The sequence below is a fragment of the Poecilia reticulata genome, chromosome 16 (genome assembly GCF_904066995.2).
Source record: "Poecilia reticulata chromosome 16, P_reticulata-male-v2, whole genome shotgun sequence".
Taxonomy (NCBI): Eukaryota; Metazoa; Chordata; class Actinopteri; order Cyprinodontiformes; family Poeciliidae; genus Poecilia; species Poecilia reticulata.
The window spans coordinates 29,493,926-29,520,678 of NC_088845.1; the positions used below are offsets into that span (position 1 = coordinate 29,493,926).

The 26,753-nt window shown below is 39.8% G+C and overlaps 1 protein-coding gene across 2 annotated transcripts in view; it reads left to right on the forward strand.

Moving 5' to 3' along the window:
• zfpm2a (zinc finger protein, FOG family member 2a) overlaps window positions 1-26,753 on the forward strand; it is a 164,486-nt gene that overhangs the window by 84,868 nt on the left and 52,865 nt on the right. The window contains exon 5 of one of the 2 annotated variants that reach the window (XM_008431811.3): window positions 17,093-17,201. In XM_008431811.3, the coding sequence (XP_008430033.1) occupies window positions 17,093-17,201 (109 nt within the window). Of the gene's footprint in view, window positions 1-17,089; window positions 17,202-26,753 lie in introns of both variants that reach the window. The other variant, XM_008431810.3, reaches the window with a different exon arrangement.

The window sequence follows — 26,753 nt, forward strand, 5'->3', positions numbered from 1 at the left end:
AGAAAAGGCAGCTGCTTGCTGGTATATTTCTAAAATGAAATAAAAGGATTTTTTTTTTTTTTACAGTTTGACACCATGTTTTGTTGGAACGTTTGGTTTTGGCCCACACCTCCCATATAGCTGCAACATCAATTAACCCTTCACAGATTTTGACACCAGTATTGAAGATTCACACATCATATCACAAGTAAAATTTTGTAGGGTGAATTTTAACGTCATCTCAAAACATTTGTTGAAATATTCATTTAAAATAGGAATTTGCTTCATCTAAAGAAAAACAAGCCGTCATTTTCTGTTGAAATCTGCCCAGAGTTCAGTCTCACACTGAGGATCAGGTATTCTGCTGCAATGTGAACCAGAACCAGGTGCAGCTGGTAAATTTTCTGCATACACATATACACACACACGCGCGCGCCGTGTTTTCACATCTTTACACGTGTTTTCGGTCTCAGACGCTCATGAAAGCGGTGGCGAGTGGGAGGGAAGGAGCGGCGTCTGATGCTCTTGGCTGCGAACAGAGAGCTTCGGCTCTTAGACTACAGAAGAGCAAAAATGTCAAGATACTGTCCCGATTTTCACCTGGGACAGAGAGAGAGCGGCGCGCGCTGTCAAACCGACGGAGGTTTGATTATTGTGTAATTTTGTACAAGTCTACGAATACGGGCCCAAAAAACGCTTCGGAAATTATTCAGCCCCATCACTCACGCTATTTATCTCAGCCCCCTTGTGCCCACCCTCTCCCTCCGATGTTTATTGTTAGCTACCCCTAAACTTTAACAAGTGGTGGCAGATTTTTCTGTTTCAGAAATTATATTTTTCTTCTTGTCATTGCTTCATTAATCAAGAGGAGGCATTCTGAAAAATGTTTTGTTTTGGAGGCTGCAATCTATTTTGTGTATGTGTGCGTGTATATATGTGTGTGTGTGTGTGTGTTGTAGTTAATCTGCGCCCGTGGCAGGTTTCCCCTCCGAAACGCAGCGCTAAGCAGCGGTATCGCAGGCCTATTGTTGTAGCCTCTGTCATAGCAAGGAGAGCCTGATGCAGGCCTGGGCTCGCCTGATAAGGAAAAGAGGATTCAACATGGCTGGAAAGGAGAATCAGTGGGACTTGAGAGTGGAGTACGGATGGGGCAGATGTGCTCTCACACACACACACGCACACACACACACACACACACACACACACACGCAGTACATACAGAGACAGACAAACATACAGAAAGATTGCACTCACACACACACACACACACACACACACAAATCATAAACCATCATCACACTGGCACATGCCCAGGCAATTATTTACAGTAACATCCAATTACATATGCAAGAAGGCACCCCAGGATAGGACCTCTCTGTAGCATAGCTGCTAAATCATGCACAAACACATACACATAAATTCATCAAATATGCAAAAAAAATACAAACAAACATGCAAATAAACTTAAAATAATAATTAAAAAAAAAAAGGCTGAGGTATACGCATTTCCTTTATATTTGCATTTAAACGTGGCCTTTTCTTTTGCATATGAAAGTCACACCATCTTGGATATGGTTGGAAAACGCTCGACATTATCACAACTAACAGGATTTAAATTTTCTGTGTTGGACACACAAATAATTTTGGCAAGCCAAACACGGCTCCGTCTAATGAAATAATGGGCCCAAATTTTAGGCGGCGAACCAATTTGTGATTGCATGCATCAATTATTTCTTGGGCTTAAACCAATATCAGAGCCGGGGTCTCTTCAGATGGGTAAAATGGTAATTATCTGGCCCGCGTTCCCGCACTCAGTGGTGTCCCCGAGATTTTTATCGATTGGGCTGTCGATGGCTTTTGTGACTCCATGTGGAAAAAGGAGGGGAATATCAAAACGTGTTCTACAGAAGCAGACTTTATGTTTTGGGGTTTAGAACACATAATATTGCTACTAGTGTGCGAGTCAGATGTAAAAGGGAGAAAAAAACGTTGCCGTTTTTGAAATTTTTTTTCCCAGCCCCACACCTTTAAAGTTTCTGTGTTCATAGCTGGAAGTCACGGCCGCCCACTGCTCGGCACATTAGCCGTGAAACAGTCAGCCAGCCAACCTGTTCCGGCTGCAGCTGAGCCTCACTGTTCGACAGATAAAACATGGTTGACTTGATCTACAAGTGAACCTGACATTTTGCTGTCCTTACATCACAACACAACTACCCAAACTGATATGGCAGGTGCCCTGATAAGCAGAACAGGACCCACTGATTTGCTTTGTGCTCACTGTACAGTAATGGCTGCATGGTTTCCTGAAGAAGCCCAGCATGCAGTGACTTTATCACGTTACAAACACAAAGGAGGCGATCATTTGTCTTTTCACTTGATAGTTTGTCGCTTTTTTTAGATATAAATCCGATGTTAGCAAGTTGATAACATTGTATTTAGCACATAAATGATGGGTAAAGTATACTGTGGCTGTAGTAGGAATTATTAGACTGCTAATGTAAGTCTCATTGAGCTCCCACAGTTGTACCAATCATAACGTGGTTAGCAGAAATTCAATAATTCACAGAAGTATAACTCACTAATATCTCTAATATAACTAAGATGTTCGGATAATGCTGGCAGTGATGATATGATTTGCCTTCTGCTATAAATGTTCACAATAAATTAATTTTTTTCAGTTATTCAAACATCCAATAATTAACGTGGTAATTTTTTCCTGATGTAAAAGTCATAAAACTGCAAGTTATGATGGTTTGGTTAAATGTCCTTACTGAAATATGTCTTAGTCTACTTTATTACTAATAAGACAATATTTCCCTTGGAAGGGTTCAAACTCATGCTGCACACTAGATGTTATAATGCTAGTTATTCATAGTCATTTGTGATTTAAGATACTAAAACTTTGGCATTTTGTAGCCTAGCATATGCAATCCTATTTGATAAATTAAAATATTGTCAAAGTAAATTTTTTTAATACTTCAATTCACAGGAGACACATTATACAGATTAATCACATATGTAAGGATGTTGTCACACCTTTATTTCTGTTAATGTGATGATTTCCTGCTTACAGCTATTGAAAACATGACACTTATGATTAGGATGTTACATCAGACAAATAAAAAAATAATAATTATACAGAAAATGTGGGCTTAATGAAGAGTATATCTAAGATCTGATTCAAGGTTGTTGCATTACAAAAACTGCTCTTAATCTGAAAAATGACCCTCATCAGAACGCATATTCTCATTTACTGAATATAGATGTATTTATGCTCTATCCCCTAATAAAGTGTTTTAGGTACAAAACATGCTGCCTTCTTCCACTTCCACCCTGTTTATGTTCTATGTTGCACAGAATCTGGATCTTTCTGCTTATTTTACAGCTACGTATGTGTTGGGGGGGACAACATTTTTTAAAATTTTTTAGGATTAAATCACTTGGTGCAGCACTAGACATGACCCTGTAGGAGATTGAATTCCTTGGATAAAAATATCATGATAATCATGTGAAATTGCAGGGAAAAAAATACAGAATTTGATGTAATTACTTTAAGTAGAAAAGTTACAACTATGTAAAACATTGCAAAAAATCATGCATGTTAAAAATGTTACTTTAATAAGAAAGGTAGGTGCTTCTGTGGTTCCCACATCATTACTGAACTGAAATATTCCCAAACAGCTAAATTTGTGCCTCTTGCAAGTCAAGGAAAAGGTGTAGCTAGCGCCCTATTTTAAGCCTGCTGGATATTAGCGTGTAGCAGCAGGTAGGGGAGGGGCAGTGTGGTTCTACTCAAATCTTCAAAAAAACCTGAAAAAATCTCCAATCACTTTAAAAAGTACAAGTGTTATTTTCTATGAATTCGCTAGTGAACTCAGACAGAGACTAGATCTTTCCGTCTTGATGGTTTTCAGTCCATCAGGGTTAAGTAAGAGCTCAAGTTCAGGGATTTACTGTCTAAACTAAGCTTCTTGAAGCTTCTTGAAGTTTAAACCACTCAACATCAGCTCGATATAAACATGAGCGGTCAAGAACAAGAGATCTGTTTGGGTTGGCATTAGACTCGTATTTATTGCAGGAGTTTTATGAATTCAGATCTGTTTTGTGGAAGATTTGGTTGAGATACTTCTTTAACTGTGATCTGCTGAGCTTTAACGCAGCCAACGAGTAAGCAAAGCTCCGTGTCAGTCTTTACAGAATGCCTTTAAGACCACAATAGTGAAGTCGAGAAGTCCTCGGCTTCACGCATATCGCCTTGTTTTACAACCACGCAATATGTCTTCCCAAATGAACGATCATCCACCACTTCAGTACACAACAGACCCTCCAGTGCAGCAAAGGTGCAAGAGGAGGGAATAAGAGGGAAGGAGCTAAAAGAAAGGAAAAGAGAAACAAAGTTGAGTGGTGCCAGCTGCTTTGCCATCTGTCACTGTCATGGCTGTAATTCGGGATACTATGTTGAAACAAGTTTCTTGAGAAAAGCTGGACATAATTCTCCTTGTTTTCATTTGCAAGTCCCTGATGGCCGCCTGGTGTGTGTCAGTGCAAAAGTGAACTCTGGAAAAAAATGTTTAAAGGAAGACAAGGACGGCAGACCTTGAAAAAAACAACCTTCTAATTTAGTTGTTTGTGGGAAACGGATCGCAGTAAGGCACTTAGTGTTTTTTTTTTCTTTACATCCAGCCGCTCTCTGCAGGTCACTATTAGAAATTAAAGAGGTTTACTCGACCCTCTCCTTCTGGTCACACTGGCCAAGAGGAAAGTGGAAAATAGCAGAGGCTTAGCTTCCTCTTCCAAAAAGGATGGGCACCCTACAGGGATGCAAACCCCTGCTGGTAGACCTTGATAAGTCCTCCCTGTCCCCTAACCTTGCCTTAACGCCTTTGATTTTTCCAGCCTTGTTGGCTCGGGGTCAACCAAAGACAAAGGCCCTGTCCAAATGTCTCTAGACGGATGAACAACCAAGCAGAAGAAATCCAGTCTTCTGACAAAAAAAAAAAAGAGGAGGTCCGTGACGGAGATAAGAAATCTGATTGTTCCTAAAGCCAGATGAAGGTCTGGAGAGTGTCCGTTTCCTCTCCTTGGTGGTCCAACAGCGCCTCATTAGATGGATTTGTGCGAGGCTGTCAAAGGAGGAATATTATACCGTGGGTTTGTCTGCAGACTAATTGGGTAACAAAGACCGTTTCCAGCTCGAGAAACCCATCTTTTAACGGTGCGAGTGCTGAGCCTCTGATAAGAAAGTTCAAGTCTAATTCATTCGGCGAGGGCCAAGTTCACCATTTTTATCTTATTTACTTAACTCGGTGTAAATATTGCGAGGTTTTTTTATGTAGTGGATTTAATAAGACCCCATTTCTCTGAAGTGCACACAGGGATCAAACTATAGAAGGTGGCTAGGTGGTGCAGATATCAAACAGCTACTCGCTGGTTCTGTCCGTCGGTAGAACGCAGTTCCAACTTTTCACGTTTCCTCTCTTTTGTCTTAATCTCCAGTCACGTTTCAATCTGTTGCACTTTAAACCGCAGTTAACTCAGTGCCATTTTGAACTCTTTGTCACATTGAAATGTATAAACTGGGGGTGAGTCTTCTGTAATATAAAAATCACACACACTAGATGCTTTTCTAAAGCATCGTGAAATTTCTAACTCTGCAAGTGAAGAGCAGGGAGTTCAAAAGAATATTAAAATCCAATACCTAAAGGGGGGCACCAAGGTTTATCTTAAGTCGGAGGCTTTATTCAAGCATCATGCCTTCTACTTTATTGTTTGTCTTTATTTACTGCCTCTGACTGATCCTAGTCTTCCATGCGTGGTTATGAGAGCAGGGATTTGTTGTGACCCCATTGACTGATTGGCTCCTGAGTTTCCATTCCTTCCTCTTTGAAGAAATCCCAAAGCCTGCGTGTTTATTCCAAGCGGGAGGAAAGAAAGAACGGGGAAAAAAAGGGGACGATCTGTCCAGAGAATACGCCACCTGCCACCTTGACCCTCAGGGGCCATGGTAATATCCATGCAGGTGAACATTACCAACTTGGGGTTCTCTATTATGTTCTCCACACGCGGCTTCCTGCCGCTCGGGAGTCAGACTTGACTCGTGCGCCGAAGATCAAACAAGTTTTTCCCAAAAGGAATTGAAATGGGAAATTTGGAGTAATTCAAATAGTGAGTAGTGAAGCGACAGGGCTGTGTTTAGTCCCCCTGACCAAAGCCAAACACACTCTACCTGTGTGCGTGCGTGTGTGTGCGTGCGTGTGTGTGCGTGCGTGTGCGTGCGTGCATGTGTGTGTGTGCTCTACCTCCGAGACACGATTAAGTCCTGGAGCACATGCATTACAAATATGGCTTTCACTTGTTTACAACTTCAAATAGTCGTCAGGACATAGGCGCTCTTAGATAGTTACAGCAATACACACGCCTTTGGTTGTAGAGTTTGCTTTCACAAAGGAAGGTGGGTATATTGAAACTGGATGCCTTAGGAAGGTGGAAATGAAATACAGTGAACATAAAAAGTTTGCACACCTCCGCTTTAGACCAGGTTTTTGCGGTGGAAAAAAGGAGGGGGGGACAACAGGTTTCCACCGTTTAGTCTGACATATATTCTGTACAATTCAACGGAAAAACAAATCTGTTTGGAGGTAAATATTTTTAAAAAAGTCAAACTTTAAGCAACTTTTTTTATTCAATTTCAGGATTCAATCTTTGGAAGCATCCAGATCTGGTCACATTTTTCTGCTTTGCCTTGCTAAAGTTCTCCAAATCTATCAGATTGTGACATCACTTCCTGTCCTCATACCCCTTCAGGTGTTTTTATGTTCGATTTAGTTCAAGAATCTGGCATGGTTTCTCCAAAACTATACATTTTTGGTGTAGAGAGTTTATTTTGACAGATGCTTAGACATGTTGATTGTACTGGGTCCACTGGCAGATTATTTCACTTACAAATATTAAAGGAATTATTCATTTAAAACAAACTCCTAATTTTCCCTGAAAAGTTATTTGTAAGTTAGGTTTGTCTTATTCCATAAATACTAACATATCTGCACTAAAAACTGGACCAAAAGCACTGAGTGAGATTTAGTGTTTTTGCAGTGCGTCCTCCCAGATCAGCTTCCATCTAGGTTTTTTTGTCATTCATGGAGAAACCTTTTGTTGCTATCTTCTTATATTTTCACCAATTATTGACGACTCTCTTCACTTCCAGAATTGATATTTTTTAAAGCCTCTCTCCTGACTGATACATTTGTACAATGAGATAACGTTTACCCTTTAATAATTTCTTTGCAAATACTTTCTCTAGCTAAAGTGTGTGAAAGAACAAGTGAGAAATAAAGTCCTTCTAGGACAGCTGGACTTTGTGTCAGATTAAAGAAATTTCTCTATAATTGATGGTTGCTGTGTTCCTAAGAAGAATGTGCTGCAGCGTCGTGTTGCACACACATGCAACCAGGTTACTACATCTTCTTTTTTTGTCTTTTCCCTCCATAGCAGATGTTTTTCAGTTGAATAATGCATAATTTATCTTGTATTTGTTTTTCAAACCTGGCATTCGTAGAGTTTTTATAGTGTCTGTATAGTTATTTCTATAATTCAACTTAATAGAAAGGAAATGTAGGAGAGTGAAGAAAGAGGGGGGTTCATTACCTTTTAAATAAGCTGTTAGGGTTTAAAGTTACTTCTCCAGTTCAGTTGGCGCCTGATTCAAGACAACATAATGTTGGGTTGTGCTATTTACAATTAAGCACAGCTTCTTAATCCACAACCCAAACAGCCTGTCATCAGTCTGCTTCATTACACTACGAGAAAAAAAAACAAAAAAAAACGACCCAACATACAGAAAATGCGCCACGCCACCCGTAGTCGCCACAAATACAAGCACTGTGTGCATTTCAATGGAGCGAAATAAGCAATAGCGAATGCAGCACATGAACTTTGATGCTTACAGTCCAGTCAGCAGGATAAAAGGTGATTTAAATGAGAAAATATTTACCGCTCATAGCGGCACCATGATAGCAGCAGCCAAATAAAGGCACATGTGATGGGTGTCCCTTTAAAGATTCCGGGAACAGCGGTGACTCTCTCTCAGTTTAATCGATTTTAAAATGAAAAGTCAATTTAACAAAGTTGAAAAGGGAAAGATGGGGCTGAGGGAAGAAAGAAAGGGAGAGAGAGATGGAGGAAGAGGGTAAGAAAGGGGGTGAGGGGGGGCGAAAAAACACATTCTCTTGCACTCAAGCAGTAAACTAACTGCCGCACAGAGCAGGCAGAGATTTCAGCTGAATTATCTCCCACCTCACATTTGCTCTTAGGCAAGCAGTTTAAAAAGCCAAGCGATTGAGCCAGTGATCCAATTTGAAATGCAGAAATGATTAGAGCAGCTTGCCTCATTTCATATCGAAAATTCTCTGATTTATGACAGGGCACCAGCCAAGATCTATCTCTGAAGGGAATTAGTGTGCGATTCCTGCATATTTCTGTTATTTAGTCTCCCCAATAGCAGATGCTCTAGCCTTAGAGAGAGGAAGAGAGGTAGCGAGGGAGGTGTGGGGGAAGTAGGGGGGGAGAGAAAAACGGGACGAAGGCGGAGCGTAGCTATCTTTTCATTTCGGCAGATGTAACCACTGTCGTTTAAAAAAAAAAGAAAAGAGGAGGAAGTGACTCAAAGGAAGACTTGAGAAAAACGGAGGCAGGCATTTCACCACTGCAGTTAGGATGTTGTTATTTCAGAAACCTAGTTAGGATTTACACACAACTTGGATTGTGGGAGAGCACAGACTGCAGGGTTAGCCTAGCTTTTTTTCTTTTTTTTTATTCAAGGAAAAAAAAAGACCTTTGCAATTCATCCATCCTTGAGGCTAAAGAAAATATTAATACGCAGAGCGATAACAAGGGCTAGAGGAAAATCTCCCTTAATGAAATTTCCAGTTGACCACATGCAATTTGTTTCATCGCACTGAACAACTAATTGCAACGGACGTTATCAAGGTGTGAGTGTGCTGTCTGCTGTAAACTGACTGGTAGAACAGGTACAAATCCTTTATCCTGTCTCCCATGTTAGAAACAGAAAACATAGAAACTAGACATTCCTCATACATTGAGGAATGTGTGTGTAGTGATGGATGTGTGTGTTCTCGTTCATCTCTAAAACAGGACTTGAGTGTCGCAACATGGCAACAATAACATCGTTATTCGTTTTTACAGTAAAATCACAGACATGACTATCATTTATGCTAAATATTGCCGTCTTTTGACATTTTTTACAGCAGTTCATATTAATTAAATGCACTGTCATACCTAAAGTGTTATTCATTTAACAGGTAATATACAGCACTGACATTTTGTGTCAAGATTATCATGTGCAAATACATTTCAGGTTATCAGTTTAACTTCAGCAGAATGTTATTAAGAATATTGTTATTAGTTTCAGTAAGAAACGGTTTTCATCATTTCATATCAGATACTGGCAGGCATTTACACACACATATTGTCTGAAGTGCTACTTTTTCTGAGCAGAGAGGTTATTGTAAACAATTCAAATTCGGCTTGAAACATGTCATTTTAAGTTTAGAGTGGATTTTATTTGCGTAAAGCTTTTATTGTGAAGGTCTGAAGGAAGGTGGGTGTCTCAATGCAAAATCAATGTTTCTTTGCTTCTGGATTTAAGACGTTCTCAGCTAGATCTAATAACACTTTTACAAATAAACAACGGGTGCTAAATCTTGCGACTATGTCTGAGGATGTCATTCTTACTCCTCTGTAAAAACAGCATGTGTTGCAATGGATGCCGGTTTTAGTAGTTTTGTCTACACACATTATGACCAATTCTCAGTTCACTTTGGTGTTGATGTCGTTTAGCAACTTTTGGGGACTGAAGAACAGCAAATAGCTTTTTTCCTTACTGACGATGTGTCAGCACTCCTGTCAGTCCAGCTGAGTAGTGGAAAACAAGTTATACTGACAAAGTAAATCATTCTGAAGACTGTAGATATCCAGCTAGCTTACTCAGGATTAGCTGCTAGGCCACTAATGGCTGAGTTCCCGTGTCACAGGGAAAACAAATTATCTTCAAAAAGCCTTACTTGTGCAATTACAAAGTCATTTTTATGTTTAAAAGCAAGACATAAGGCTCCCACACTCGAAAACAGTCCCATGTTTTCAAGTATTTTTAGTATTAGCATTAGCATTTAGTTAGCCTCATGTAAATGGGGCTTAGTTAAATACCGATGCTAGCATTGCTCTGATCAGGCTCTTCTGGGTTGATCAGCTCTGACCTGTTAGGTCCATTTCTATTTCTTTTTTTGTTTTTCTTGTTTTTCTGTAACACGTGAAATAGACAATTTACTGCATGTTCTTGAATCGTGGCACTAGCTTTAAATCCAAAAGTTTTTTTTAAACTAAAAACGAAGTTAATGTGTCTATTGTCAGAAAACAGTTGCTGTTCTTAGTTTTGATTCATTTATTTAGTATTGGCTTACTAAGCCTTGATAAATTGCTGAATTTGATGTTAATTCTCACCATTGTAATCTTTAAAACCAGTAACAAGGTATTATTCATTAAAAAGTCTTAAATTCATGTATCTAAAATTAAGACCTTGAAATGTCTTAAGTTGTCATTAAATAAGTTAATCACAAGTCTTACATTTTGTCACGGCAGGACTATTTAGTCTCATATTTTCCATGACGTTTATTTTTCTCGCGGGACTTTTCTGTAAAGCAAATGTTTTAGTCGTGTGCAGACATCTTCATTATGGTCGTTGACTTGAGGCACTTGAGGTTACCGGGAACTAGTTGCTTGCTAACTAGCTAGCATTTTTTTCAATCTACTATGGGAAAGTGGGTTGGCCCACTTTTGTTGCCAACCCATACAATGTCACATGTTTTCTGCTAAAAATCATAGCACTACTATGTAAATATATGTAACTTTCTTTGTACATATCTGTCATGATACATGTCTTAAATTTAATTCTGAATGGTCTTAAAAGGCCTTAAATGTGAGTTGGTGAAACCTGCAGAAATCCTGAGTTATTAGGTCAACCTTATGAAGAAAAAATATCTAAATAAATCTGATGAGTCTGATCAAGAGCATAGAGCCACAATACACAGAATGTGTCCTTATGGATGATGCTATGATCTCGATTTTTCCCAAAATAAATAACACATTTTAGTTCTTCGCTGTCAAATTTAATCATGTTGCCCTCCTCTCTCCGAGTCTTAGAATTTCCTATGTCAACACAGGACACATTTAAATTAATTTAAGCCGGTCTTGTTTTTTATTAGAACTGTGCTGCGTTCACACCAGGTGGGAGCCGTAAGAATTCAAGGAATGTCTTGATATATTCAGACTGAGTGGTTTTGATCTCTCAGTTGTCTAAATCCTGCAGCTGTGGGATCAAGACGGATACAGTGCCAGGTGGTGACCTTGTTGGAGGGAGCGAAAGGGGGGCAGGGGGAGAAGGCTTGTGATGAGGAAAATAATCATTCCCGACCGAGGTCCGTATCGATTTCACCTGCCCTGACCGTGAAGCGGTTTAAGAGTAGCCGGTGGTGGTGAAATGGTCAGCCGTGATATCATTAGCTCGTTGTTTACAAGGGGAAACCGGGAGCAAGGAGGAGAAGGCTGAGTGTCACAAGCCACTTTCTTCTTCACCTCCTTCAGCTGATCAGAGGATCATGGTATCAAGGAGGGATTAGTAGCGACTTGGGATTTGTGTGATTGGTTAATTTATTGCAGTGATGGCAGGTCTTTCATCTATGGCAACATTTAATCAGCGCAGCCACAGAGGCTATTACAGGTTAGCTCCTTTCTGGAGTCAGACTGGATGTGCCATCAGCTCTATCACAATTCCCCCTGAAATTTCCAAATTATCTGGAACAGGCTTTAGCTCCTCAGTAATAAAAATTAGAACAGATTCCTGATAGAAGCTTTTTGCTCACACAGGGCCAATTATAAATAGCACAGTCCTGGCTTGGAAGAAGGAAAAGAGGAAGAAAAAAAAGAGAGAAAAAATCCAGGTCTGAGAGATGTGCACGGAAACTTATCGTTCAGCCCCGGCTCCGCTCTGATCCAAATCCATGTGGCTGAAAATTTATATTAGATGTTATCACAGAGGCACCTAAGTCTTGAAAAATCAATGAAGGTTATCTTTTATGTTGCAGCAACTTGTGGAAATATTGATTTTCATTTTACAGCGAATTTGGAGCATCAGTTTGTAATCACTTCCTAGCTGACTACACTGTTTGGGTCACTGTATCTCTTACACAGGGGGGTTAGGGGGTGGACGGTAACGGAGCTCAGTGGGAAGAAAAAACATACAAGAGTATTGAAACCACTGGAGTGAAGGTGGAAGGTGGATAAACCAGAACAGAGTGCACAGAGAGGGAAGCTTAGAAGCTCCCGCAGCGATAACTGTTAGTTTGTTAAACTGATACTGAATGATAAGTGCAACATTTACTCTAGTATGAATTAATCACACTAAGAATGTACAATACATATTACAATTCATGTAATACAAATGTTTAATTTGTAACTGTTTTGCTTGGGTCACATACCAGTATTACGATATTAATTGAATTTAAAAGTTATCATTTCAAGACCACTTATATTATGTTCCGAGGGTTTAAAGTACTTTGTTAAATCGACTTTTCATTAAAGTAGAAACTGCAATCAGCAAGTAGGAACCGGACCAGAAGAACAAGCTGCTTCCATCAGCAGCTGGGGCGGGTTTTTAAAGGACAACAACCAATCAACATGTTGTAAGCTCAAAGTTTAAACCTGCAGTTAACTTTGCTTTTGATTTTATCCAATCTGTTGTAGATTACTGTTGTATATTCACCCCGAAAGGTGGTGCCATCTAGTGGTCGGAGGTATACCCGGTTAGGTCAAATTTAGCTAACGTGTCTATTAAGCACCTACATTTATATCTACTGTGTGTAATATACTCAGATTAACAATCGGTAGTTAATGTAGGATTGTTTGACAACAAAGACACATTATGTTTTTTTCATGTAACTTAAAACAAATGGTTAGATGGATGGACCACTGACATAACTTGTTAACAAGTTTGTTATACTCCTGAAAAAGCAGAATAAGTACTTGTAAACGACAAAATGAGGCACGTGTGCCAGTCTGTGTATTAAAATAAAAAAATCAAAATGGTAGTATAATGTAAATTTGACTTTTTTCAGTTTTACATCATGTTATGACCTCATTCCGTCATCAAAAACACCCAGAATTTTGCTTTGGTTCATTTACACATGTTTGAAAAATCCTCAATCTCCCATGGCAACCAGTCAGGAATGCCTAAACGCTTGCTCATACAATGGGGCGCCTATTTACCCAAAGTTCCGCATTGGAACTGCAGTTTCCATCCAAGTTCCCGCCTCACCTCATATAGCTCCTCCAGACTAGTGGCAGCAGCAATTAGCAAATACCTGGTGGAACTGATTATCTGCAGAGCTCCTAAGAACGATTGTAAACAGAATCATGGACAAGCATTGCTTTGATGACATGGTGTTGGGGTTGTTTCGGAAATAATAGGAGGTTCTTAAAGAATCAGTGACCCAATTTCAAGGCGTCAGATAAGCCATGTTGAAAAGTCAGATTTTGTTTAAGCTATTTTTGATATATAAAGCATTTTCATAAGAACTCAAGGTATCATAGTTACTAGATTGTCCTATAAACTGGTACTATATGGCTGGAAAATACACAATAGCACCAGTTTAGTAATTATCATAACTGTAAGATTAATGTTAGGTTGTTTTCAACAGCTTCTGAACATACAAATCATTTGTATGTTAAATTGTTCACTTAGTCAGCAGATGTTAGTATATTTCCCGCCTCACAACGCTGTTTTGGACTGAAAAAACGGCCTCTACTTGCCACATCACCTAGTTTGTGTGACTCCGATCTAGACGAGGAGTTGGTTCCCACAAAGTCGGTTTGTCGTGTGCTGCCCTCGCTTTGGGGCGAATTGCAATTTTTTGGCTGTCAATCTGCGTTTTTCTTATTTTCAGCCACTTTGGCCAACTCAACCCAGTCACCCAAATGTTTCCATTTGCATTTGGAGACGCTCCGACGCCACATTGTCTTAATCCCAAATATGTTGCGTGCCTTCTTCTCTTTGTTTTGGTGGCACCTGCATGAGCGTGTGTGTGTGTGTGTGTGTGCGTGTGTGTGTGTGTGTGTGTGCGTGCGTGCGTGCGTGTGTGTGTGTGTGTGTGTGTGTGTGTGTGTGTGTGTGTGTGTGTGTGTGTGTGTGTGTGTGTGTGTGTGTGTGCGTGCATCGCCCTTTTCAAAAGCACATATTTTAGCTATTTATTTTTATGTAAATCTGCATTTGGTGTGGAGGCGGAGAAAGGAGAGGTGGGCGTTGGTGGTTGTTGCTGATAAGTTTCCAACAAAATGTAGCCAAAGGAAATGAAAGAAACTGATACCTAAATTGGAGAATAAAAAAAAATAATAAAAGTTTTAGAAAAGGAGAATTTCTCTCAATAATAAGTGTGAAGATCTCCCATGAATGTAATAGCTGGTGCAAGCAGCTGGAATATCATGAATTCCCGGAGGCACACAGAGATGGCAGAAGGGGCCCCTCTCGCTGCCTGAATAAGAGATGGCTCCAGCCTGGAGATCTGAGAAAGGGTTAATCTGATTCCCATTTCAGATAGTCGTCCTGGCAACAATCGGCCGGTCTGCTCTGCTCCTTTGACAGGGGTGTGAGATTTTCAGGTTACAGAGATAGAAGACTTTATTGTGAGGCTAATTTGAAATGTGAAATTGTGGATGACTTAAATTACAGAGGTCCCCCTCCCCAACACACACACACGCACGCACGCACACACATACTCTCTTCTTTCTCTCTCTCTCATCTGCTGCCAGCACAGGATAAGAAGATGCCAGAAGTATTAAGAATATCAACAGACACAATTTACTGTCTGTGTTTGATCAATTTGGCGCCGTGTCTTGCCAACGCACAGGGTTATATATATATATGTCTTGTTTTCTTACTGTTCTTTTAATTTTTCCCACAGATCAGATTGCTATCAGCTCCAGAAGCGCTCTTTGCTGCTTTTTTTTTTTTTTTTGTAAATGATGCTCTTCAAATAGGGAGAGAGAAAAAAGAAATCTGTCCTCCAGCCTCCAACTCAACAGAGTTCATAGAAAGAGACACGGGTGGGTGGAGGAGTAGGAGGAGGAAGCAGGGTGGTGGGGGCACTGCGCTCATCTCTTGTGCATATCTGTGCCAATTCAGACCTTTAACATGCTCAAGTGACATTTGCATTTATCCTTGAAGGTTGTTGCCTTTTGCGGGGGAGAAGTAAGTGAAAAGCTCCGTAGAGGGCTGGGTTTTTTTTCTTCCTTGCATTAGTCAGATGGACAGTGTCCTGTCCCTGGCTCGCTCAGATGGAAAAAAGAGAAAGAAACAAAGTGTCAAGCTTGCACACCCAACCTATTTTTTTCTTAGCTAAACTATTTCTGTAGCCTCTTAATAAAGAGAGGGATGGGAAGGTAGCATGGTCAGAAAGTAGTGGCCTCAGAGTACTGACAATGTAGGCACCGTAGTAAATTACAGTGCCTTGCAAAAGTATTCATACCCCTGGGACATAGTTTTCTATTTCATTCAGCTGAACTTTGCTAATCCCAAATGGAAATGAAAAGTTGTGAATCATATAATCCAAAGTTTTTCAAAGCAAGAAGGATCTCCTGTAGCAGTCTGGATTACACCAGTTCTGAAGAAGCCTCTGACTGAATATATTCTGTTGTTTTCAGTCTCATGAAAATGATGCTCAGTGTTTGTTTTCCATCTTTGCACAATAATCTCTGGGGATCTATAGCAGATTCCTGGAGATCTGATTTAAAAAAGTGACTTTTTTTAAGTCACTTTCGAAGTTTCTACCAATTCAAGCCGCTTTGCAAATAAAAAAAAGCTGCGAAATGTCATATGGGTTTAGACTCAATGTCATTCGCTCTGATGTAGGGTATCTGAGCACATGCATTTCATTCAGGTGTGTTAGAACAGGGCATGTTAAACTCATCTGCTTTAGAACAGTGCTTGTTAGAATGACCTTATCAAAGTCCAGATCGAGATCCATTAGTGAACTAAATGTTTACAGACACTCTTCATCCAATATAGTCATATTGAGCTGTTTTGGAAAGAAAAATGGTCGAAATATCTCTAGATTTGTGTCACTTTAATTCTGCACTTCTGTGTTTTCCTGTCATATTGATGCCAATAAAACACAAAGATTTTTCTGATTACAACATGACAACATGCTGAAGTTCAAAAGGTACAAATATGTATGCAATGTGTTGGGGAAACAGAACAGAGAAAGAATCTGGTGACACTGCATCATGGGAATGTATTACAGTGGACCTTGTTCTCTATCTCTATCGCCGTTTGATTTTTTCTCTCTCTCTCCTTTTAGAAGAATAAAAGTCCACGTTTGACCTCTGACCAAGAAGAAAAACGACCTTACACATTCAGAATAATTTTCCGGCATATTATAAAAACCCTAACCTCAATCGCCCTTTGAAATGGATACTGATTCTTTAAATTCTTCCACCGCTTGTTTCAGGAAATAGTGAGATCCTGGTGATAGCGCAGCACAATGTGCCCAAAGTTCACCGCAAAACACTCACTTCCTTCTCTCTGAAAGTCACCATCCTATTTATTTTCCTTCCGTTTTCTTTTTTTTTTGTGATTACTGGACACCTGGTGTATTCATCCTAATCTGGACCATCTGATGCTGGATCACCAAGTTCACTTTCTCCTTTTTGCTCTTCCTTTTGCAGCGATTTGTCATCATTCCAACCCATTCGGCAGCTTTTGTCTGGAGGCAGTGACACACACATATGTGTATTTGTGGTTTATGTTACCAATATGACTTTTGGGGTGTTTATGGGGATACACCTTTCACACATACAGACATGCACATAAACATCCATGACTTTTACATTCTCCTCACTGGACTGAAGTTGCATGCTGTTCTTAGCTCCCGAAATTGTCTCTTTATGGCCATTCAGGCAAGTCAAAAGCGTAACTCAGTGCTTATTAATATTTGTTTAATCACCAAAATAAGCAAATGATTAGTGTCTGTTATCTGTCCTTGACCAGAAGACGAAGAGCACGGTCCCGGTGGTGCTGAGCGCTGGCCCCAGGTGGCTTCTGGATGTGACTTGGCAGGGAGCAGAAGACAACAAAAACAACTGTGTGGTGTACAGCAAAGGTAAGCGAGCAAGCTCCAGCGTCCCGTTATCTCCCCTCACCTCGCCATGCCACAATATTAAACTCCCCCTCTCCTCCTTCTCCTTCTCTCTCTTCTCTTTCTCGCTCTCCTTGCTCCTTAAAGTCGCAAACATTCACACATAATTGCATCAGCACAAGGACACGTGCCGAGCCGCTTTTACCGCCATATCTGCTTTTCTCATCCAAAAGGTCATTTATAATATCACTAAAACTCTGATTAGGAACTGAGAAACATCACTTGACATACAAAGTTAATGGTCTTTAAGATCTCACAAAGTAATTAATGCCCCTATTTTTTTCCCTCAGTTACACTAAGTGAATCACTATCATGGAGTAGATGGCAAGGAAAGCTTAAGAGGAGAAGGGTTCAGTTGCTCCCAGAGCAAAGCTGTATATCTAAGATAAATCAGAGACTTAAAAAGACAATACATTTTCTCAGTGTGTTGAGAAAATGCAACTATCTGATTTTTTTTTATTTTTTTTACAAAAATAGGATGTATAAAATGCAAAAGCATTTAAGTGTAACTCTTTACAACTGTGCAGCAGAGATTAGAATGGAGAAGGTTCCTGCTCTGTGGGTTCGTTTAAACAATGCTGCTTCAAAACCGATAAAATGATCCATCATTAGTCCTTCTAATTCTAGAAGGACTAGAATTAGTCCTTCTAATTATAAGGCAGAGCAAGTGACAGCTCCATGAAAGATGGAGTAATGCAGTGCTGCCCCTCCCCTACCTGTTGCTGGGCACCTTCAGGCAGCTGGCCTCTGTTTCTCTCATATCTGACCAATTCAGCTTTTTTTTTGAAAGTAGCAAAAAACAACAACAGAACATCAGCTAGATAGTGTCTATTTAATGCTTTGCTTTAAATACAAGTTAGCAAACTACAAGCTATTTTAAAAAATCAGTTGCATCAAACATTTCCAGTGTAAAATGTTTCCCTTAAATTAATATATAGCTTTTATAAACAATGTTTTTTATTTTTATTTATTTATTTTTACATATTTTCATATTGTGACAGTATAACATGTTTTTGACTCTACGTTTTCAGAAACAACCAATCAGAGCCAGGAGGAGGGTCTTAGTGCTTGTGTACATGCTTCTAAAGGTGCTAATGGTAGAGGAAGAACTTTAATTACAGGAAACCTGTTTATCTGCAGTCAACTGTGAACATGCTAACTTGCCTTAGCGATAACTGCGGGCTCTGTTGTGGGGAGCTAGCTATAGCTTAGCAGAGAGTGAGGGCATGTGAAACGCATATATGAGCATGATTGACGGTTTGGTTGTTTCTGACTGGGAATGGTGAGCTAGATTTTTTTCACAGATTATGTGTGTCATGCAGTACTGTCACCACATTGTGACAGTTTTAACAAATATGTAAAAACCTTTGTTTCTAAAAAAAAATTATACACTGCAATACACCGCAACTTTAATACTGTAATAAAGTGAAACCATGTTACTTTTACTCAGTCTGATCATACAACGTATTATGCTGATGTCTTTTGGAAAAATATTAAAAGCCTCTAAACCTCACTTCTCATGAAAGCAGGAGGCTTCAGCAGATATAATAAAAGTGAGTTGTGACGGGCACTGAGCAGAAACACAGCACAGTAAATACATATATAAAGTTGAGCAACAGATCCCAAAGGGGCGAGGGAGAACAGGGGGCTCCAATTATCACTTTTCAAAAATGATTACCCCATGACAATACCCCCAAAGCTGAAACGGAGCTTCTTCTCCCTCAAAGTGAATAAGTGGCAGGAGTGGGATTTGCAACCCGGATTTTCGGTCTCCCAATTCTCATCTACTAATCACTAGACTGCACTGGGGAGTTATCCTCTTAACCGGCTTCTTAACTTTGTGCTCTTTATCACCAAATCATTAAAGTTTTGATAAGCTGTTAAAGAAGATTACGCACTTCTTTTAAAAATCTTCTAATCTTGGTGCACAGAGGCTGACTGTATGAAACAAAAAAAAGGGCAATAACAAGATTTTTCACTTTTTTTTATCTTCTCCCCCAACAGCAGCAAATTTACAATTGCCAGCGTTCGTACATGTATTCCAGAGATAAGATCACTTACAATGTGGGCGAGCATCATCACCTCGGTGGGGTTTGCTGGCAGTTCCTTTGTTTGTCACTTTTAGCTTGACCTTATTAAATTAAACACAATAAGATCTCCAGACGAGCCCTGGAGAGAGTCGTTCTGTGTTGTACCGCATGAGTTCATTACCCTAAATCCTCCACAAGAATCAGAGCATGCTTGCCAACTGATAATGCTAAATGATCATGGAGAAAATGTTGAACGTAAAAAATTAATTTAAATCTCGGAATAGGGGTTGAAAAGCTTTTGTCGTCTTAAAGTGTGTTTCAGGCAGCTATTTATTGTCTGAAACACATGTACTTTTTTAAGTTTACGACATTATAGTGAATAGAAAATAGGCAGTAAATTAATTTTTATACCATCTGAGATCAAATACTCTGAGTTGTAACTGTTTCCTTGATTCACAGAGCTTTGTAGTAATTTTTGCCAATAAGTTAGATAAATTGACTTGGCATCGTTATTTTTTTTTTTCCTCCCAAAGATTGGTCCACCTTATTGCTCTTGGCTATAATTTTTTTTCCCCCACAAGGACTTGGAGTAAGTTCAGAAAGTGTTGAAGCGTTTGATGCCAGCCAGGCGTTTGACTCTTGCATCCGGACTATGACTCGATTTACGCTGCTCATTCTTCTCCATCGGCTTCTGTTAAATATTCCAATCTATATGTCTTGCGCAGCCCCTCCGGAGGTGACATTGAAAAGTGAGTGCCGAAACTCTCAAATCTTTGTCGGGTTCAGTATTGAATTTGGTCCTCTTTTTTTTTTTTTTTTTGCTTCAGTTTTGAAGTTTAGCTGGAATTGGGTTTTTCATATCGAGTGCAGTGTGGCTCAACTTAAGGAGGGAGGGGGGAAAAAAACACCTTCCCAGAAGTCTGACAGGAACTAACTTTATTCCCGGATTGTTAATATCTTCACTCTGGTGCCGTTTCCCCTCTGTGGGCTGCTTCATTGCTCCCCGAGATGCGTTATTTATGGAAAACAGTGAATATCTGAATGCACAGTTTGCTTACAGAATGTGTTCTGGCTCACGTTTCACTGGTCGCGGTTTTCTTTAAGGCTGCCTGCAAAGATAGTAGCACTTCACTTTGGATGTTTGCCCGTGTGAATCTTTGGGGAGAGAATATCTAAATAAAGAGCGGTGACTGGTTCGAGTGACTCTGCCCTTGTGGCGGCCACTCTATCCCAGGATTTCCGTATTTCTTCTCAGTCTCTGTTCCAAGAACTTGTTGTATTGTGCAGAGATTTTGTGTGTTTTCACACATCAACATTGTCTATATTAAATCGATCTCTAGCCCTGATTTAAAGCTATAAATGGGCAACACACATAGACCACCAACTAAAAAATGTGTAAGGGTCACTGAAAAAGTCTGGGAATCTTGAAGAAATGCCTGGAATCCCAAAGAGAAAGTAAAACAGAACTATAGGTTTTGTAATTTAGAATAAATTAGTTAATTTCGTGCTGTTTCTTTATATTTCATTTATCAATATGTTTACTCAAAAAAAGCATGAATCAGAACTTTCAGCCAGATCCAGTGGCATCGCCTTTGTGTCGTCATAGTTCCAGGATGTCTCCAGGCAGATGAGGAGCAGATTTTGAGCTGTATTTCTAAAAAATATATATTTTAAAAAGCCAGTGATTCTAAAGTTAGGAGAATAAAACCATGTCTGGAACACGTGGACCCTTGGTTCTTATCAAATATTAAACAATTGAATTCATCCAGTAAGTCAACATAGTTCTGATCAGAACGTTCTACATTTAAATTTTGTTTTTCCTTGAATTAAACATATCTATATTTTAATAGACGCACAAAACATTTAGAAATCCAAATAGTTTTCTCTTTCAAACCCAATCTTAGCTAATGGGCAGCTGCTTCGATGTATTTTCAACCAGGAAGTTCTCTTTGGGATTTCCCATTTTGTGCAGTTTCAACAGTCTGAAAAAGCTTCTTTCAGGCAAAGGCAAACATTAAAACAATTTAAAGAAAGCCGTAAATAGGGATTTAAAGAGATTTTTTTTTAGGTATTTGTCCTCTTACTGTTCCCTTTCTTCCAGCAAGGGGCAGCAAGAGCCCTGCAGTGGAAATAAGGAAAGGAGCAATATCTGGTTTTCCCAGGCTGTCAGCATGGCCCTGTTTGTTTTTACATTAAACTCCCAGGAAGAGCCTTAGCAGCCAGCCATTACTAAAACTCTCAACTCCACCACTGCGCTAACTCATTATCGAGAAATCCACCTGGAACTCCCACAATGCTCTCTCCTCCACACTCCGACAGTTGCTTTGAACCTCAGAAGTTATAGGAACAGGCGGCAAGTCTGCAGAGTAATTATATGTTACAGTAACACCAGAGACCACGGAGAGAGAGAGGATGACAGACAGCAAGACAGAGAGAAACGGGTGGGGAATTTTTCTCTACAGATAAACAACACGAACGATAAACACTGCAGCTGGAGAGGAGGGAAGACTTAACAGAGAAAACAAATCCAGACACATTTTGATTTCTTTTTTTCCTATCATCTAACTCCTGCTAGTTGAGTACGTTAGCAGTTCAGATGCTGCAAATCTGTATGATTGGAGGGTTTTTATTAGCCTATTTAAGCAAAACCCTGATTCTGTTTCAACCAAGTTGGTTTTATTTTAAAATGTAGCTATGAACCGTACCATAGTTAAGTCATCCGCCATAGCTAGCTTCAGTCTAGTTATGGTGGGTAACTAGGCTAGCTACTTGTGAACTTAGCCCAACTAAATTTAGACAAAATTTACAGGTCTTAAACCAGCGAATAATAAGTTGTTATACTTTTTTTATTCTACGGAAAGCAAAACAACAAAAAAATCTATACAATAAACATGCTTACTTGGGAATTACTACATTTAGTTCCACATTTTATCTTAAGTCTATGTATGAAAAGGAAGACGCATATAAAAAATGTTGAAAATAACATTTGAAAACTTGATTATTTTAGCAAGGATATTTTTTTTACTTTTCTGCTTTACTTATTATACAGTTTTGTTTTACTTTTTGTCTCTATATATGGATAATACAGTGAAACCAGAGTGTTTTTACCTAGGGTTATCTTCGCATTAGACTGTTACAGCAGTGTTTAGTTCTAAAATAAAACATATGTCTCAACTCACTGAGCATTCATTGTGCCTATTTTTACCTGGTATCTGAATCCAGTGAAACTACATGTTCGTTGACTGTGAGCACATTATGTGGCGTTATTCAGAGGTCACCCAAACTTTTCAGCTGTAAGCCTCTTAAACCCGACCGCATCCGGATACAGCATGTCCAATACGTCTCCGGAGCAACTCAGTCTATTGTTGCTGCTGAAATTCACCAATGTGACGAATGTTTTACATAAATTCAGACCAAGCAGAATTAGCTAAGTCTGTCTTTGTGTAATATTGTGTTCTCTAACTCATGTTCCCTCCCTTCGTTAGCTCTGCAGACCTCTCAGACGTACGTTGAACTAGTGAGTTCAACGTAAATAACCAGCAGGGCTGGTTATTTTCGGTGTTAATAACCAGCCCTGCCACATCTGCTGTGAAAATGTCTATATTTTCCTCATTCATTTCTGCTCTGCTCCCATGCAACATGCGTACTGCATCAAACGGTGAGAGGAGGGGGGGACTCTTACAGTTCAGCATTTAATTGTTCGGTTGAACCCCGGCTCTGTCGGAACGACTGCGGAGAATAGGAGGCGGTACGCGAGGTTATTATCTGTTATCTGGGAACATAGCGAAATAGTGTGACGGAATAATAACTAAACAACCGACACAATGTCAAAATTTCATTATCAGTGTATTAAAACAAAATTGTACCCTAAAGGAGTTCCCCCCACACCCCAGTCAGCCCCCCTCCGCCACAGCTCCAAGCAGCCGACTAATTATGTTTAATTAAAAGACAACAGAGATCAACAGAATCATTTTCATTTGGAAATTATTAATGATTCCACTGCAACAATAATTGATTGCAGTGAGCCACGCGATAACTTGGTACGGTCAGGCTGGAGTGAGCCGGGGATTGGGGATTCAGGGGGTTGGGGGAGGGCTGCTGCTGATTTAGGTTTTTTGGCACTCACTGCCTGAGAAACGTCTTTTAGCCGATGTTTCTAAAGCAGGAGTTTAGTAGAAGTTTAAAAAGCTTCCTGAAATGAGAACTAAAGCCAGTCTGTTTTTTTGCAACTCATAAGCAAAAAAACATTTTTCTTCCTTAGAGATTTTTTTAAATTCTGTTTTTTGACACACTTAAATGTTACAGATCATAAAATAAATTTTAATATCAAGTAAAATCTAATTTTATGCCAAATAGTGATTTTATTTTATTAATTAATTAATATATATATATATTTCTTGAAACCTACTTAACTCTACAACACGCATGTCAAATTCGAGGCCTGTGGGCCAAATCTGGCCTGCCAGAAGTTTTCATCTCAATATCAAGTTTAATCTCTAGAAATAGAACCGTCAAGATTACAGTTGTGTGCTTCACTATTACTTTACCGATCAAATCACTGTAGTTTTTGTCTGTATATAGCCAGATTACATCAACGGGTGCATTAGCAGTCTTAGTTCGCCATGCAATTGGTGGTTTGCCAGTTTAATTCCTGGTCTGCCCGCCCTCGTCATTTTTTTATCCCTCGAGAGTGAAAATTCTCAAACCTAAGAAAGACATTTCACCTATCCTGCCTACTGCTGTTGGTCAGAAAAACCGATGGCGCAAAATTTGCAGCCTGGCTACAGCTGGTGAGAAATCCAAAGCCTCAGAAATGTCCCTTTCCAGACTTAGAGAGGTTCAGTATTTTATTTTGTGTTTGAATTTCTTTTGAGATATTTCAGTCTTCATTATGGTATTAATCCGCCGATATCGATATCCAAATTTAATACTGCTGTTGACCAATATTCACCGATATGGTATTTATTTCCTTCTTACACTTTCAACACCATGTCAAACTGATCACACCCCCTACATTGCTTTTCTGCTCCATTTAAAGACCCCACGACGTTGCGTTGTCACTATCATTGTCACATGCCCCCCAGACCCTCTTCTTTCACATGGTTCAGAAAGTGCAATTTATTAGTTCTAATTGAACTTTCATTATTTATTTTATAATGTAAAATGAATAGCAAGGCATGATGTCACAACAAGGCATGATGTCACTCAGAGAACAAAGCATAGAATTAGACTGAATAGATCTGCCTTTATGAATCAGGCACATTGTCACCGATTGCCAATCTAGAATTTTTTCAATATTGGAACCGATAGAGATGTTGATATCGGATCGGTGCATCTATGGTGGCAATCATGTTTTCACATTGGGTGAGGTTGGTTTTGGTAGATTTTTTTCTTGTAGAGGGAAATCAGAAACACACTGCATTTTACTAAGGTCGTCCCTCAACCTGCCATTTTTTAAAAAAACGTGAGAAGAAAAAAATGAATAAAAAAGAAAAACAGAAGACGGACAAGTGGGCACTACTTTCTCACTTCACTACATACATACAGACTCCAGACGCTTCCCCTCCATCAGCCTTCTGTGTGCTTTGTGTCCTCCCACCATGCTGGCAGTTGCACCCACATTCACTGCAAACGCTCACACAGCAAACATCACAGAAATGCTTCATATTGTTTGCTGACACATATATGCCCATATGCATTCATTTTGCGCTAAGCCCCCCCAACCCCCAGATAAAAACCACAATACAGGGGGGGACATGTTAACCGCATGATGGACACTGATGAGGGACAAAACTCTTGTTCGCACATATATCTGTTTACCGTGTTGTATGCGCCGACTCAGCCCGATATGCAATACGCGCTAGCAGCGTGTTAGCGATCCAGTCGGTCCTGCGGTGGCGTGTGCCACTGAGGGTGCGGAGCTAATGAGCGTGGGCCGTCCTCAGAGGAGGTGGGTTTGGGTTGTGCCATTCACTCTGCATATTTAAATGCCTTGTAGAGCTTAAGTAGGCCCACTTTTCCATGTCAGGGCAGCGTTCAATCCTGCTGCGACCATTAATTATGATACCATTGTGCTCCAGTGTGGCTAATAAGAGTGATGTATTGCACCCTCGTGGCATTATAATCATCTGAGTGAAGTACCTGGACTTCACGGCGCTCGCTTTAAGCACCACGTGAAGAAGAAAGGAGCCGGAGTGAAGTGGGAGCGTTTCTTCCCTCGGCTCTGACCACCGGCTTTCTCCTTGATTTGATAAGAAAGCATGGCCACCGATTTCTGTTAGTCAGCGAATTAATATCTAATCAATAATAAAAACAAAAACAAACAGCAATTCTTTTTATTTTATTAATGCCAGGGAAATGGGTTTCAACAACCCACATGCGGTGTTCATGAGGTTTTTCATATGTCGTAATATTACAACCACAAATTCTCAGTAGAATTTTTAGTGGGTTTTATGTGACCAACATGAAGCACTGAATAAATTTAAAGTGGGGGGGGGGGGAAATCGGCTTTTTCTTTTTGTGAATGAAGATTTAAAAAGTGTTCTTTCCATTTTTGTTCAGTCATTCTGAGTCAATACCTTGTACAAAATCTTTTGCTTCCTTTTGGTTTTAACTGCGTCTCTGCTACGAGCGCACCGATCCCAGTTTTCTGGCCGATCGCCGATCTTTAAAAACCTCGACCTGCCAATTCTGATTTTCAATTATGCCCGTCGGCCAATCGACCAAAATGAATGAAACTGGGCCGATTTATCGGTGCATACCTAGTCTCTACTAGAGTTACTTATCTAGAGATCAAAATTTTGCTCCCTCTTCTTTGCAAAACAAGCTCAGTTAGATTGGATGGAGGGAACTTATAAGATACTCAATTAGATTTAGGTCAGGACTTTGATTAGGCTATCCCGTGATAGTAATACGCTTTGAACTAAACCTCTTATATAGCAGTTCTGGATGTATTTAACATTGACATCCTGGTGAAAGATGAAGCTCATTCTCAACTCTTGTTCAGTCTCTAACAGGTTTAGAGATGATTTAGTGCCATCAACTGTCACTCCTGCTTCCCCACAGCATGATGTTGCCACCACCATGTTTCATGGTGAGAAACATACTTTTTATGTTGTCTCAAAGCACTGGACTTTATTTTGTGGTGTCGATTTTTTTTTTTTTTTTTAATTGTCGCTCTTTCTCATAAAATCCCAACATTGTGGTCTTTGGCTGCAGCGTGATAATACGTGAAGCAGCTGAAGGGGGTGAAGAATTGTGCGAGGCGGTGTGTCTGCACAGGTCTTACAGGACGTCTTTCCCTCACAGAGCTGGCTAAGTGGGTTTTAAGACGCTTCCTCTTAATATTTGGTGTGTCTCCTCAGCAAGCCTTCAGTACTGCTGGAGTTAAAAAAAAAAGATCACATTCCATTACATTAATCACTGCAAGTTAATGTGATTATATGTACTTTATATTTCCCTTCTTGACGTCCCTTCCCTTAACGGC